This window comes from Phyllostomus hastatus, unplaced genomic scaffold (genome assembly GCF_019186645.2).
Source record: "Phyllostomus hastatus isolate PE091 unplaced genomic scaffold, TTU_PhHast_1.1 phas_scaffold_129, whole genome shotgun sequence".
Classification (NCBI taxonomy): Eukaryota; Metazoa; Chordata; class Mammalia; order Chiroptera; family Phyllostomidae; genus Phyllostomus; species Phyllostomus hastatus.
Genome location: NW_025334009.1, coordinates 19,995,865 through 20,011,335, shown reverse-complemented (window position 1 = coordinate 20,011,335; position 15,471 = coordinate 19,995,865). Strand labels below are relative to the sequence as shown.

The 15,471-nt window shown below is 43.6% G+C and overlaps 1 protein-coding gene across 1 annotated transcript in view; it reads left to right on the top strand.

Annotated features, from left to right (window-relative positions):
• The window catches only part of RARB (retinoic acid receptor beta), a 161,049-nt gene that overhangs the window by 23,879 nt on the left and 121,699 nt on the right, over positions 1-15,471 (top strand). Inside the window, exon 2 of the mRNA XM_045857403.1 lies at positions 5,518-5,666. Within this exon, the coding sequence (XP_045713359.1) occupies positions 5,518-5,666 (149 nt within the window). The remainder of the gene's footprint in view (positions 1-5,517; positions 5,667-15,471) is intronic.

The following is a 15,471-nucleotide window of genomic DNA, read 5'->3' as shown; positions in this document are numbered from 1 at the left end:
CCAGTCTGCAAGTGCAGAGATTGAGAACGAGTGTTTAAAAACCTTTACAGCAATTGCACAGAGTAAGCTTATGTCCACTAACGCTTTTTCAAAGTTGGAGCTTATGTTTTGGACACCTTTTTCTTAACCATTTTTTTTCTAGAGATCCATTTTACTTATAAATACGTTTCTAGGGATTTGTCCTTATTGAATTTTATCAACTCATGATAGCTTTACAGTGGGATGCTAAGAAATGGTTCTTTACCCTAGATAGAATAGAATGGAAATGACTAAGTTACAGCAAATGCCTGCCGCCCTACCCCCAGGAATTCTGTTGCTGGTTGCTGGTCTGGACCACACTTTGAGGAGCACCGATTTAGATGCAAACAAGACCTGTAATGAATTTCTATACCAGAAACTGATTCTAGCTTTGCTTTCCTTAGTGGCAGGTATGTCTAGGTTGCAGGGATGAAGGTGTTTAAAACACGGGCTGGAAGCTGGTGTCTGTTCATGCAGGGCTGTGCAGCTTGCTGTCTCCTCTTGCCAGTGTGCAGCCCAGAGAAGCCCCCTCAGCACCTCTGGTGCTGACTCTGCTCTGGGCAGGGACCCATGGAGCCAAGCATCCATCTTACCCCAGTAGCAGAAGTTTCTCTGTCTTGGCCATTCCCTGACGAAGCAAAGCAGCCCATCTGGTGAGCAGTTTAGATGCCACATTGGAGGCTGCTGCTTGTCAGCGGTGCAATCACCAAAGAGCACTGAATAAGACAGTAAGTAAGCAAGGAAATAAATAAAAGCAGGAGGCAAAAAGCAGATCCTAATTATTCCTCAAAGGCTGCTTCCCCAAACCGAAATCACATCAGGAAGGCTGGAGTACAGTGGTTTGATTGAATGACACAAGCCTTTTCCCCCCTGGGAAGTCTAAAAACTGCTTTTTGGGCCTGCCTGAGATCGCTGAATGAGCTAATACAGGACGCATTGTCTGCTGAGCCTGCAGAGTTTTCCAGCAAAAATTTTATCATTCCATAGACTTATTGTGCTTGCTCGGAATAAGGAACAAAATGTTTGAGGCCTCTCGAGGGCCTTTGATGCATCTAACTCTAATTTAAAGGGACTAATAGATTATTGATTTAAGCAGGATGACAGTGAACAGATCAATGGCCAAGCACTCTGTAGCTACCTTAAATACCGAAGTGACTGGTGAAAGGGGAGCTGGTAGGCCATGGCCTCCCTCGTTTCCCACCGTCTTTCCTGGTGGTTGGTGGGGGTGGGCGGAGCTGGGGAATGAAAGGGGAAGAGGAGCACTAATAAAGTTTGCCAAAGTATTTCACTACCTTATCAGAAAGGCCAGAGGTTGCATTAAGTAGGGATCTGCTTTTATACTGATGCCACATCCTGGCTTTCATCCTGGAACCAGTTGTGGCATGTTTGTTGAAGACCAGCTTGAGCAGTCTGACCAGACCATGGGGACTTTTTCTTTTCTTCTTGCTTTGCATTGTTCTCAGTGTTACAGGCCACACTGAGGAAATAGAGGACCACAGATGACCAACTTTGAGGGTGATATTTGAGTATAGGTATAAATGAAATGTATAATTCTTTACTACCAATGGGAACTTTTTTCAGAAGATGATTATTTCTTGTCATATAGAAGACTTTCCTGTTCAGATTTGGGTGGGAACCACTTATGTATGGCATTTATAGGATTCAAATTTAAACCATGACAGAAAGAATCAATTTATCCTTCAAAACACAGCCTGGTCATCTCCTCTGGGAAGCCTCCCTTGGTTTCTCTTGGGATGCATAAAGCTTGAAACCTTCTTTGTTATCGTAATACCAGTGGTTCCCGAACTGCTGCAATTTGGATTCATCTGGGAATTTTTATTTTTTTTCCAAAACATGCTCATGCCTGCCTTCCACTCCCAGACATTCTGGCATAATAGGTCTGGGATAGGACCTGTGTGAAAACTCCCTGGGTGGTTCTAATAATAGCCAAGTTTGGGAACTACTGTTGTATTGTAATCATTGGTTTACTCTCTATTAGGCCAAACTTGTCAGGGCTAAGGGATTATCCACCATGCTCTGTCCATGGCATATAACACGATGCTTGGCATGTTATAGTCACTCGGCAAAAGTAAACGATTGAAGATGTGAACATCCATTGTACAGATATGGGAAAGTTCAGAGTTTTGCAGGTGAAATCACCCCAGCCTTAATAAAAGGCCAGAGCCCTCGCAATTGATGGCTTGCAGTAGAACATTTGAATTGATGGCGGCTATTCAGGAAAGGCCTTCTAGATTCATTCATTTGTTATAAATGCCTCTCATCCATAGAAAAAGCCTTTTCCCAACCTTCGTAAAGTGTTTTGGGATTTTCGAGGCCTCTCATTTTTGTGTGTACTTTGTCCCAAGTTGCTTGGGTATTAAATCGCCCGCAGTTATGTTTCCTCTCTTTGGGAGGGTGAGATGCTTGAGTACATGTATTTGAAGTGGCATATTTATGGAAATTACCACCCACTTTTGAAATTCAGGGCATAGCTGTGACAGCTGAATCCAGCCCTAACAATTCTATTTACAACTTCCCCAGTCAAGCCAGATTAGCTGTTCTACATGAGCGAGTAGGGCGTTCAAACACACCCCTCCCCACCACATTGCTTCTGTAGAGAACTCAGTGCTGGCCGGACAGATTCAGGTGGCGGGGACGGGGCTCTGTCAGAGTCGTGGGAGCGCTCGGGCAGACATGGAGGCTCACCGTAGAACCAATCCCAAAGTTGTCAGAGGCATTTAGGGAAGGACTCACATATCAATTTTAGGAGTGTTGATTGACACAGCCTTCTTAGAAGTCAGTTTGTCAACCTGAATTAAAAGCTAACAACATACTTTTAAATAACCATACCTTTTGAACAAATAATTCCACTTCTGAGACTGTATCCTAGGGAAATAGAGATATGCTGAGATTAGCTGTAAAGATCTTCATATCACAATGGAATGTTTTGTGGGGAAATCTTTTTTGATGAGGAAATAAACTCCTGATAGAAAAAGTTAAACAGACTTAGTCCCAAGTAGAATCTACTGTATAATTCAGTAAACCAACAAACCCAAAACGTTTATATGCATAGGAAAATGTCTGGGCAGTGCATGCCAAGGTGACAGCAATGCTTTTTCTCCGGGTGAAAGGATTGTGGGTGATCCTGTGTGTGTTTGTTTTCTTAGGTTTTAACAAAAAGCAATCTATCATTTTGTACTTTTAACAAGTACTGTTTTCTTCTAGATGTCACTATTACTCATTTGCTTTCAGTGAAGCTGATTGGTGTGAGGAATGCTTTGCATTTGATAAGCCTTCGAGACACCTCAGATGCCAGCCCATCTGTAGAGCACTTGACATGATTGTGCCAGGCTGTCCCGAGCAGGGCTTTCTCGTCCCAGATCCCTGGGTTCTAACCAGTGAACACTCCAACAGTTTTATCTACTAGACCCGTGCTACTCTAACCACTTCATTCCAAGATTCTTCTGAATTACAAAAATACTACAACAATAGTTCATTCTAGTCCAAAGGGACAATTAATTACTTTTTAACGTAGGCAAGTGAGCCTATGAAAGCTATTTGATTTCCAATTTTATAATTTATGGACTTAGAGGAGCACTTAGTGTTTGTAATGAAATAAGAAAAAGTTTATGTATTCATTCAATGAATATTTATTGATTACTTAGCTACCATGTGCTAGGACCTCTTCTGGGCCTAGAACACATTGTAAACAAGGTACTTAAGTTCTTTGGCCTCACTAAACCCATACTTGAGGGTATGGCAGAGGTATAAAATAAAATTATACACAAACTTTCTAAATGTAGAATTAGAGAGTTTTACAGAAAATAAAATAAAATAATGGGCTATAGTGTCCAGGAGTAAGGAATGGCATAGGTCATTTTACTTGCAGAAGTCACCTTGGAGAAAGTAACATTTGCTCTAAGATCAGAGATGAAAAGGAACCAGACAGCTGAAGGTCCCAGAATGTCCGGGAAGGAGAAGTGGTTAGTGTGCAATTGCCCTAAGATGGTATGAGAGCTTGGCCTGTCCAAGAGGTGGAATAGAAGGCAAGTCCTGGGAAGTCTGTCAGTTAGGAGAATCACTGCTGTTGCTCTTGGGCCGTATCATGGAGAGCTGCATAGAGCATAGTGAGGAGCTGAGCTTTGATCTAATTGGTGACTATTGGACAGCTTTAAACAGGTAAGTGACAGGGACTGCTATTAACGTTCGGAGCAGTTACCTTACTGCTTGTTTGAAGAACGGACTCCAGCGTAGAGGAGCAGGGACAGTGAAGAGGCCACTGACGTAGCTGAGGTGGACTCCTAGCCTGGTGCGGCAGCTGGACTGAGAGATGAGGACTGACACAGCGCGTCTGGTGGGTGCCTCGGCTGCAGAGGCTGGGGGTTCGCCTGTAGGACAGCTCAGTCCGCAGAATGCCTTAACCTGGGAGACTGTGGGCAGTGGGACAGCTGGAAATTTTATACTTTGAGGAACCTTCTGTATGTTGTCAAGAGATTTGGAGATTGGAAGATTCTGGAACATCATTTGATTACTTTCCATCACTCTTTTCCCCATACCCATCATACTTTATAAGCATTTTTGCCTGTGATAGGAACAGGGCTGGGCCTTGCTTTGACTTGGTACGTAGAGTAGGAAATGGAGAATACCTGAGTATTAAGTTTTATGAATGCCTATTTCCCATGGAATTTGGGTGGTTGAACAATGAAAGAGAGGAATTTTGTACTTCTAAATCCAGAATAAAGAGCAAGCAACATGACTCTGGGCCATGATGAGCATAAAGCAGTGCTCCTCAAGCATTAATTGTACATTTGGTCTGCTTGGGGGCGCGGTTGTTAAAATGTAAATTCTGGTTCCATTGAGCTGGGGCCTGGTAAGTACATTTTCAAGTAAGTTCTGAAGGGACACTGATGCTGTGGGTCCAGAGAGCAGTCTTTCAGTAGCAGAGGTCTTGCCAGTATTATTATTATTATTACTGTTAACGAAGATCAGTTAGGACACATGCCAGAGGCCCTCCCCATGTGCTTGCTGAACGGCAGCTTTGGGCATTTTCTTCCGTTGTGCTCAGGAACTTGGTTTTTGGCTAATTGAGCCACAGAGTCAAACAAGGTATTCTCGAGGCTCTAACTGAATCAGAAGCTAGCAGAAACAGAAGAGTAGCAAAAGCCTGGGGTTTGCCGTGTGAAGATCTGACTCTGTGGCTTGGCTCGACCCCCGCCCTGCTGGTCTCGGATGAGTCACTGCACGCCTCTGACTCTGTCTCTCTTGAGGGTGAAATGGCAGTCAAGTCACCTCCTGCACAATGAGAGAGACAACCAGGATTGCTTTGTAAACGGCCGAGCACCCCCTCTGAGTCGGTGTCCCCGCTGCCGTGTCTGCAACGGGGACTGACGTGGGCCTATCTCTGCCAGTGTTACCGCTGAACGGGGAGAGCAGAGGCCTATGCCTTCACCGATACACAGAAATGAACTGAAACCCACTTTCTCTCTTTCTCCATCGTAGCGATTGAAACACAGAGCACCAGCTCCGAGGAACTCGTCCCGAGCCCTCCGTCTCCACTTCCTCCCCCGCGGGTGTACAAACCCTGCTTCGTCTGCCAGGACAAGTCCTCGGGCTACCACTATGGGGTCAGCGCCTGCGAGGGCTGTAAGGTGAGTACCCACGGCCCTGCGCCCGGTGCGCGCTCCTTCTCCGCGTGCTCAGCGAAGGCGACCTCCCCGGCCCCAGAAATGGGCCGCTTGGACACCTGTCCTATCACCTTCAGTCAGGGTGGTGGCCTCGCTTGCGTTTCATGGTTTGATTTTTTTCTTCTATCTCATTAGTTAAAAATTTAGAAACTCCTGCAAATGATTGATGGGGGCCAAATACTGAAGGGCCCTTTTAAAATAACACAGAGCAGTCCTTTCCAGGTAGCGAGAGCCTTTCGAAGGAGTTCTGAGAAGCATCATCCTGTTTCTCCTTAAAACATGCCGTCTGGTGTGTCTGCAGTTTTGTTTTATTTTTAAATGTGACTGACAAGCCACTGAATCAACTTGCAGAGAATCCAAGGTTGAAATTGGGATTTATCTTCTGGCTGTTTCCTCGGCCCTGTGGCCTTTGAATCACAGTTTGATTTTCAGCCTGTAGGGACTTGCTACTGTGTGGATGTCATAAATTCAGGGGGACTGGGTTTAAAATTCCAGCCGACGGAGTACTGGAGGCTGAACATGTGTCAGAGAGGATATGGCTGCTTTGAATCAAGCTAGACAATTGTTATGGAGTCCAACAGGCTTAATTGAGTGAAAGGGCTGCTTTTTTTTAGAGAGAGAGAGAGAAAAGAAACAAAGAATCACTTTCCAGGCAAATCCAACTCATCCACAGACAGTTTTTCAAAGGAACTGTGGCTGCCTAGAGCCAGCCCTTCCCTAGATACACAGCTTCTTTATGTTCTGTCCGATGGGTGTTCAGGCCTGTGGTTTATATGCCTAAATCGCAGGATTCACTGGTAATTGTAAACACGTGGGAATAATGTCACAGGTGTTCCCGTCAGGTGCTGTGTGGCATTTTTGTATTTGGCTTTATCAGAGTTAGCACTTGTTGTTTCTGTGTGCATTGTTTAGGCACTATTGTGTAACACACCATCCTAAAACCAAGTGGCTTAAAACAGTAGCTTTTTATTGGGTTGGCCAAGAAGTCCATTACGTTTTTTTTTCTGCAAAATAAAGGACACATTTTTCGTTTTCACCAATAACTTCATTGATTTGGATATTTTCAGTATGGTGGCTGTGTACTGCTATTGGCTTCTAGTGGGTGGAAGCCAGGGGTGCTGCTAAACATCTTCCAGTGCATAAAACCCAAAGAATCATTTGGCCAAAATATCAATAGTGCCAAGAAACGTCACAAACCACTGTTGACACGTTCGATCAGTCACAGCACCTTCTCCATCCACTCACAAATCTTTCTTTTTGCATCTCAGTTGCATTTTTATTTTTCTTGAAATAGAAAGCACAGTATGCTGAAAATTTTGCATATTTTCTTCCATCTTCAATACTAAAATGGCTACACAAAAATTCACCAATTTTGATACGTTTTTTAGAATGCGTGCTGTTGTCACAGCTGTCCCAATACAATCTAACAAAATGGTTTTGAACGAAGTTAAGGACAAGGAAGCCCTATGAGAGCCATCGTATGGAAAAAACGTAGCGGACTTTTGGGCCAACCCAGTATTTAGCCTACAGTTCTCGGGGCTGGCACCTCAGGCCAGGCTCTTTCCGCTGCTTCATCCAGTCTCAGTTGTGCTCCATCGTGTGTCACTGGTCAGCTGCAGGCTTGTCCATCAGCTCTTCCTCTGCGGGGACTGCCTGTTGGCTGGGGCCCTCAGCTCCGCGCTCCTCCATGCGGTCTCTCATTCCCAGTGGGCTGGCCTTGGCTATTTGCATGGGCAGAAGAGAAACTTGGGGCACACAGGTCTCCGAAGGCCTAGGCTCCGAAGGGTCACCCTGTCGCTTCAGACTTATTATGTGGGCCAAAGCAAGTCATAAGGCCAGTCCAGACTCAGGAGGTAGGAACGTAAACTCAACTTTTTAATTCGAGTTGCAAAGTCACATAAGAGGCAGGAATACAGGGAGAGGAAATTGAGGATTTTTTTTACATTCCCTCTGTCACACTGCATGTCTAATTGCCTGTGAACACAGAGTGGAGAGGCCTCTAGTTCTGGTGCCCAGCATCTCCCACGCAATCTGTCATACAGCGGGGACTTCAAGATGTAGGTTGAACAAACACATAAATGTCACTCAGCCCCTCAACGAAACTGTGTGTGCTTTCCCTTCCTTCGAACTGTTTGAATAAACATGTATTATTTTACAAGGCAAGACCAGTTTGGGGAAATTCCTGAACGACTTAGGCGCATTTCTCTGCCTCTGGCATTGTGCTGGTTGTTTGAAAGGCACTTGCTTTCCTGCAGTGGTTTCAGATACAGTGGCCAGGGAAGTCAATACAGCCACCAGTCGGCAGCTGGGTAAAAAGCAACACATTTGTGTGTCTAATTATTGCTTCATTATTGGGAACCTCTAGATGAATCTAAATTTATCCTGAGGTTTGAGATAGTTGCAGAATGCCGGTTCACTTTGTCCCATATTTTTGGGCATTGGAATCTTTTGTTGTGTGATATAAAAATAATTGTCTAATACTTATTTGAAAGTTAAATGAAAAGATACTCCTTTATTTCTAAAACTTTGAACTCATCTCGTGTCCAGAAGTCTCAATGAGGTTTATTATGACTCAGCTTCCCTGATCCCGCCACGTCCTGGGAAAGACATACCGGGCGTGTCTCTTGCGCCGGTCCCAGGCCCTGTAGGTGAGAGCCGTTTCACAGTCTGCCTGGCACACCCCGTTTTAATCAGCCCTTCGCTAATTCTCCGAATCACTTGTTTTAATTTAGGATGCTGATTCTTTTTAGGAAAAAAACCAATAAAAACAAAACCCACATCACCTCAGGAAACTTGGATGAACTTGGTTAAGCTGTTTCCAGTCCTGTTATGATAAACCTTTTTAACAGAGCCGTAAGCCCAGTTTAAGGTCAGATCAGCTCTCCAGCCAGTTAGTTGTCAGATTGGAGGAGTTTTGTCTTGTGGGTGGGTCTCTGAAAGTGAGAACTGCCTTTTCCCTTTGGCAGAGACAGGTCTGCATTTTCGCTTGCTGGAAAAATACAGTGCCTAGATTCACAGAACTAAAAAACGTGAGAATGCAAAAGTATAATGCAATACCCCCCAAAACAAAATAACTTATTATAATTTCTTAAAATTACCAACACAATGCTGAATTTATTGTATAAAAAAGTACAAAAATTAAAACAACCATAGTTCTACCCTAGGAGAAAACACCCCCTACTAACCCTGTTTTTCTATGGGTACATGATGTTGCTATTTTTGTTATTTTTGTTTGTTTGTTTTCTACCAAAATGGACTTTTACCTTGCACACTGGTTTTAATGTATTTAATTCATTACCTATGGTTAGATAATGCGTGTGTTTCTAGTGTTTTTCATAGCTAATGCTTTAATGTGTAGACTTCAAGTATATATCTGATTATTTCTTTGGGATAAATGAGTTACAAACAGATACAAATAGAATTTCTAGGTCATTGGCTTTATACAGCGTTAAGGCTTTTGATACAAATGGCCAAAATGCCCTCTAGAAAAGGTATATAAATTTAAACCCTGTTATTCTGTAAAGGCTGATCTCACTGGAAACTATCTATTAGAATGTCTTCCTTGTGGAAATAAGGAGATGAGTCAAGAGACAGCTTCTCTGCTGGAACCCTGCCTGTATTTAATTTGGTTGTACATAATGGGTCCCCTGCTTGATACCACTTTGGGCAGCCTAGGCCCCTGGTTGACCTAGAAGAGGTGGCCCATCCTTTGGCTGGAGATCAGAAATCACTACTCTGGCCTGAGAGTCTCTGTTCCCCAATTGGAACCCAAACAGCACCCAGGTGATAATTTGAAGAAATGATGGCCTTCTTAAGGAGGTGGCTTCTGCCTCTCATTACTGGGCTGAGCTTATTATTGATTATTGTTTGGGAGAGAGAACCTCTGTCCTTTTAGGAACCAGGTGGCGGTCTCAGGGTCAGAGTTTAATGAGTAGGTTGTGGTCCACCTTTGGGAATGGCCGGTGGCTGCTCTGTTGACACAGCATCACCCCGGCGACCACCCTAGCAACATAACCATTGGATGTGCTAGAGGGATGTCCCGTTTAGGGGATTTCCAGTGGACCCATGACAATATTTTGCAGAGGACAAAGAGTATGTAAAGTGAACTTGTGGTGTGGTTAGCCAGCAAGGTTTAACAATATGAAGTAATAAAGCCGATTTCCATGTAGGAAACAGTCTCATTGCTCGTAGCTAGCATTTATACCCCATTTTGGCCTTCATCATATTTTACTTTTCCATTTTTGTATCTTTTAAGAAGTGTGGAGCCTGGAGTGAATCCCAGCTCGCCACTTGCTAGTGTTGTGACTTTGGGAAGGCATTTTTAACTCTATGTGTCCCTTTTCTCACTTGGAAAAATAGAGATAGTTAATACCACCCGACTCATGATACTGCTGTGAGGATAACATGAATTACTATAAGGCAAGGAGAATAATACCTGGCACATACTAAATGGTATATGTGCTTGGTTGTTGTCTGTATTAGCTTTAACTTATTATAGTGACTTTTGTACGCCATGATGTAACATCAGTTACAATCTTAGTATCCTTTCTTGTAATGTTCTTTCAGCGATTCCCCATTCCTTTATATCGGAATGAACATTGTCTCTTTCCTTCAAGACTCAGCTGAAGACCCAGCCATTCCATGGAAGCTCCCCTGATCACTCTAGCAAAGAGGCTGGCAAATTGTTCCTGTAAAGAGCCAGGTAGTAAATATTTTCAGCTCTGAAGGCTGTGTGGTCTCTGTTGCAACTACTCAAGTCAGCCACTGCAGCGTGAGAGGAGCCATAGACAATGTGTCCAAGAATGGGCACGGCTATGTTCCAGTAAAACTTTACTTAAGAACAAGCAGTAGCTCACTTTTGGCCCTTGGGCCTAGTCCCATGACGTCTGCTAAAGCATATACAGTGGTGTGTTATTTCTTACAATTTCTAAAATTTAGAACTGATAGTCCAGAGCACTCATGCCAAAGATGGCAGGGCAGCCGATTCTGGTGGACTGCAGGCTTGGGACCGCGGCTCCCCCTCCCCACCTCTTAGAAGCACGAGAGTTGCCTAACGAGAGGTGATGTCGACTTGCTCAGGGCTCCGTGGGAGGTGCTCCAGGCCACTCACCCTGTCTGGTGGTATTCCTCCACCTGTTTGTTCTCACTCAGCTCCCACTTCCTTATCTCACAAAGTCGGAGAAATTAGTTATTTTCTCATAAGAAAGCACCTGGCATCTTATTTTGGAGTGCTTTGGGGAATGCATTCTATGAGCTGCTATATCAGTTAGCTTTCCCTGCTTAACAAATAACCCAGATGCTTGCTGGCTTAAAACAGTAGGCATTTACTATTTGTTATAATTCTGTGTAGGTCCTTTTATCTGGGCTGGCTTGGCGTGGGCCGGCCGGGCTAGGATGGCTTCGCTCACGTGGCTGGGACTTCGGTGGGATGATCGTATCCTCTTCCCACGTTGTCTGTTGCCCACGCGTTAGTCCAGCCTGGACGTGTTCACGTGGTGGTGGATGGGTTCCCATCAGGAAGAGAAGACATCCCCAGTGGGCAAACCCCTGGTTGCATCACATTTATTAACGTCCCGTTGGCCAAAGCAGTTACATTGTCAAGTCTAGGTTCAGTGGGTGGAGGAATGGGCTGCATTCCTTAAGAGGAAAAGTGACAAGGTCACCTTGACAAAGGGTGAGTGTACCAGAGCTGGCCTTTGATCATATGCTGTCTTCTATTATTCCCGGTTTCATGGGTAAGTCTCTTGGGACATCTGCGTTCACCATTCCATCATCATTCTGCATACACATATTGAACACCTAGTTTCAAGGCCTGTGCCAGGTGCTGGAGACGCAATGGTGAACACGACAAGTTCCTTTTGGAACTTACTGTCTAGTACAGGAGGGCAGATGTAAACAATTCAAAGTTGGAAGGAAATGAACAGGATGGTCGGGCGAAGAATAATTGCAGGGCACCTAATCTGACAGTGGGTCACTGAGCTCTCAGGGCCGCAGTGGAACCAGCTGTGTGAGTAGTAGGAAGGGGAAGCATTTTAGGTCAGAAACTGAACACTGGATTCTGGGGCCATTTCTTCCACTCTGCACGGTGTCCATGAACTTGTCTGGGCCTTAGCAAGGCTGTTAAACAAAAGCAAATCCACATGTTTGAACTAAGTGCTATCGCAAATATGCGAACACTAAAACAGTGAACCCAGCAATTGAACTGGGACTTGTTGCCTGTCATTTCTTGTTAGGGCTGGCTCACATGGCGTGGGAGTCCCCAGTGTTTGCAAGTCTGGGGAGAAGGAAAACACTAACCCAGGCATTCGGGTATTTTGTACCCATACCTTACTTAATTCTCACTGCAGCACAGCAGGGAGTAGGCTTTATAATCCCCATTTTACGGAGGAGGAAACAGGTTCAGAGAAGTTAAGAAACTTGACTGAGGGCGCACAGCCTGCCTTGACTAGGGCTGGGATTGAAATCCTGTGCCTGTTGGAAAACCCCCCAGTGCTTCAGCCACTCCGAAACAGAAGGTGGGAAGCAGTGGTGTGTTACGGTCTAGATTGGGGGTTTCATTGGGTGGCAAATTAAAATCAAGAATGGATGGGAGCATATATAAAAGTAAAACAACTCTATTGTTTTGATCATTTCAAAAAAGAAATGACATTTTTATAATGAAACATTTAAAAAAAGGAGAGGAAGAGCTCACAAGTCAGTCTTTTCCTAAGAAGGGACAGTGAGCAGAGAGGACCCACCCATGGGCACGCTCCCAGCCCAACCGGTGCTTTGTCCTTGTTCTCTCTGCTTCGCCACTGCTGGGTGGAAACTTCCCATCCATAAGCCAGCACTTGGGAGCCATGGCCCAGCCCACATGCAGGGCCCCCGGGGCGAGGCCGGGTGCCTGCGCGATGGCGTGCCTTCTCCGCTGGGGCGCAGAGGAAATGCTTGCTGAAGGTCACGTTGGTAGCCTTCTATTTAAAGCAGCCTTTAGGAGTTTAAACTCCACTAGCCCCCTTGGTCCCTCAGGGCTAATTTTGTCCATTTTTCTCATCTGCCTTTGTTTTTCTTGCCTCTGAAGGAGGGAGCCCTCATCTCCATGACAGTGTTCAGCTACTGGTCTGGTTTTTTTTTTTTTTCCTGGCACACAGCAAGTAGTGTGGTCAGGCACAAAAAGTTTTGCAATCAGGAAGATGGATGTCTGTACTTAATTTTAGAACTTCTATTAAATACTGTAAATGTGCCTAGTGATTTTATTTGACCAAGGCCATTTCAAATGACATTGTTTTTTGTTTTTAATGGGCATGAGTACACATGAACATTATGCTCTGTTTGGAGAACAGTTTCGGCTTTGCCCACCCTGACAGTTGCTTCTGCCGAGGGGTTTGCTGCCGTGTCGGGCCCCAGGAACAACGTGACATAAGTAGAGGCAATAACGAAAACAGGACATCTGTGTGCTGTAGTAGCTAAAACTGAACTGTGAAGCCTGCCATCAAGTTCATTATTACAGTCCTTGAACCACAGTCGTAGGTCCCCTTACAGACCCAAAGAGCTATTCTCCTTACTGAAATCAACCAACAATGGAGAATTTGTTTATTCTCTCATTCATCAGATATTAAGTACTTTCTATAAGATATACTCTAGGTATAGGAATTAAAAATTGTTGGGTTTTTTTTTTTAAGACAGGCTTTTTTATTGCTTAAATTTCAAATTTCTAAGTTGAAAGGACAAACTTCCGGAGCTGTGACCCAAGGTCGCATCAGAGTAGACTGTGCTTTGGCTTGTCTTCATGGCCAAGACTCAGAGCCTCCCGCTCACACTCAGGGAGCATCTTCCTGTGAAGCTAGTACCCAAGCCGGCTTTTGCATTGCATTGTAATTTGTGGCTCCATTAACTCATACAAGAAATGGGTGGGGAGGGAACCTTAGATTACATTGTCTTCAGCTCCTGTAACATAGTTAAAGTCCTTGAACTGACCTATTCTTTAAGACTTTATATATCACTCTGAAGCAGATAGGAAATCTGTCATTTAATCCCCATTCTACAAAGGCAAAATCAAAATTAAAACAGAATTAAATCATATACGCACAAGATAAATGGTTTGTATGTATTTTGTTCCCAATGTTGTGTCCCAATGTTTAGAAAGTACATAGAACAGTGCCTGTTAAATACGAGGTACGTAGTAACTATTTAACTTACGAACAGATGAATGAATGGGCAAAATATGAATGAATGGGCAAAAATATAAACAGTGCATAGGCCTTGTTCTGGGATTCTCATGGTTACAGTGCTTTACGGGCTCAGAGAAGGGCCTCACCTGCTCTGCCCCATTCCGGGAAAGGCTTTATAGCAGAGACAATTTTATAGATAGATGTGTGTGTTTCAGATGAGGAAGGGAGAACAGTATTCCAGGCAAAGTTGCAGATGAACAGGAAAACAAGAGAACTTGAAACGGCCTATAACAATTTTGTGGGATGATGGGAACTCCCCCACTCTGTTAATGTGAGTTTTGCTTAGCCCTGGGCAAACAACGGGGGGGGGGAGCCAGGCCTGAAAGACACTGGGCTGGGACCAATACCTATCATTTCCTCCGGGAAGCCTTCTGTAGAACCCCCCAGGCCAGGTCTCTGTGTTTAAATTTTCTATTCTCCTTTGTAGCACTTAACACAACTGTAATCAACTTATTATTTATGGACTCATTTGCTTGAGATCAGCCTCTTTTGTCAGACTATAAACTTCAGGAGGGCTGAAGCAGGTCCTTCACCACAGCTTTATTATCTGTGCCTTGTACATACAATGCTCTGCACATAGTAGGGCCTCAATGCATTAACGCTTTTATCAGAAATTAGACCTAAATATATAGTGATTAATATAGAAATAAATGACACGTAACAAAGCAGATGTAACTATGTGGTAATGCACATAGTAGTATAAGTTGATATATTCTAATTGTGTAGTGAATTACATTTCATTATGTAGGATTTGTGATGATACATTTGTGGAAACTTTTGTGAAATTTTCTAAACAGGTCAAGGCCTTTGGTGGCTAAAGTCCAGCTCGTTTTCTTAGTAATTTCTTCCTTCCACCTCAGAGTTAACCCTTCACCGCAAAAGAGCTATTCTCTTTGAAATTGTCTATAAGCTAACTGTTAAGGACTAGCAACTGGAATATATACTCAAGAATGCTTAGTGATTTAAAGAAAGTAAAAATCTCAACAACGAGAATTTACCTCCCAATTTAGCCACATCGAAACAGCTGAGATAGCAATCTGGACTTTCCTAGTTAACAGTTCCTACAAGAGAAAAAACTCCCTTTTTTTCTTCTGGATAAATGTTATTCTAAATAAAGAAATCATTTTGGGTTGAAAAGGCAGGAAAATCTGTCTTTTTTTTTTTCTTCTGATGCATAAATAAACAGGAAGTGGAGAGTGAATCCTGAGTTTGCCCGCAACCCTCTATTTCTGTGTGTGTGTGTGTGTTGGCCGGATGATAATAGTTTGTTTAAGTTGGTGGTTTTAAGTAGTTTATAAATCTTTTAATAGTTAAAAGTTCATAAATGCTTATTTAAATGCTTACGTTGTTGTTTTAAAATATCAAGACCACTTTCGTTAGCTGTTTTAGTTTATTAAACAAGCTGAAAGCCTGTAATTTTTGGTCAAGGTTTTACCTTTGATGTACAGTAGAGAAATAGTTTCCAGTATCCATAGTTAACTAGTTGATTGGAAAATGGCTCACTGCCCAATGAGGTCTTAAGTCTGTTTCATGAAGTTTTGGTCAATTTTTAAAAAAAA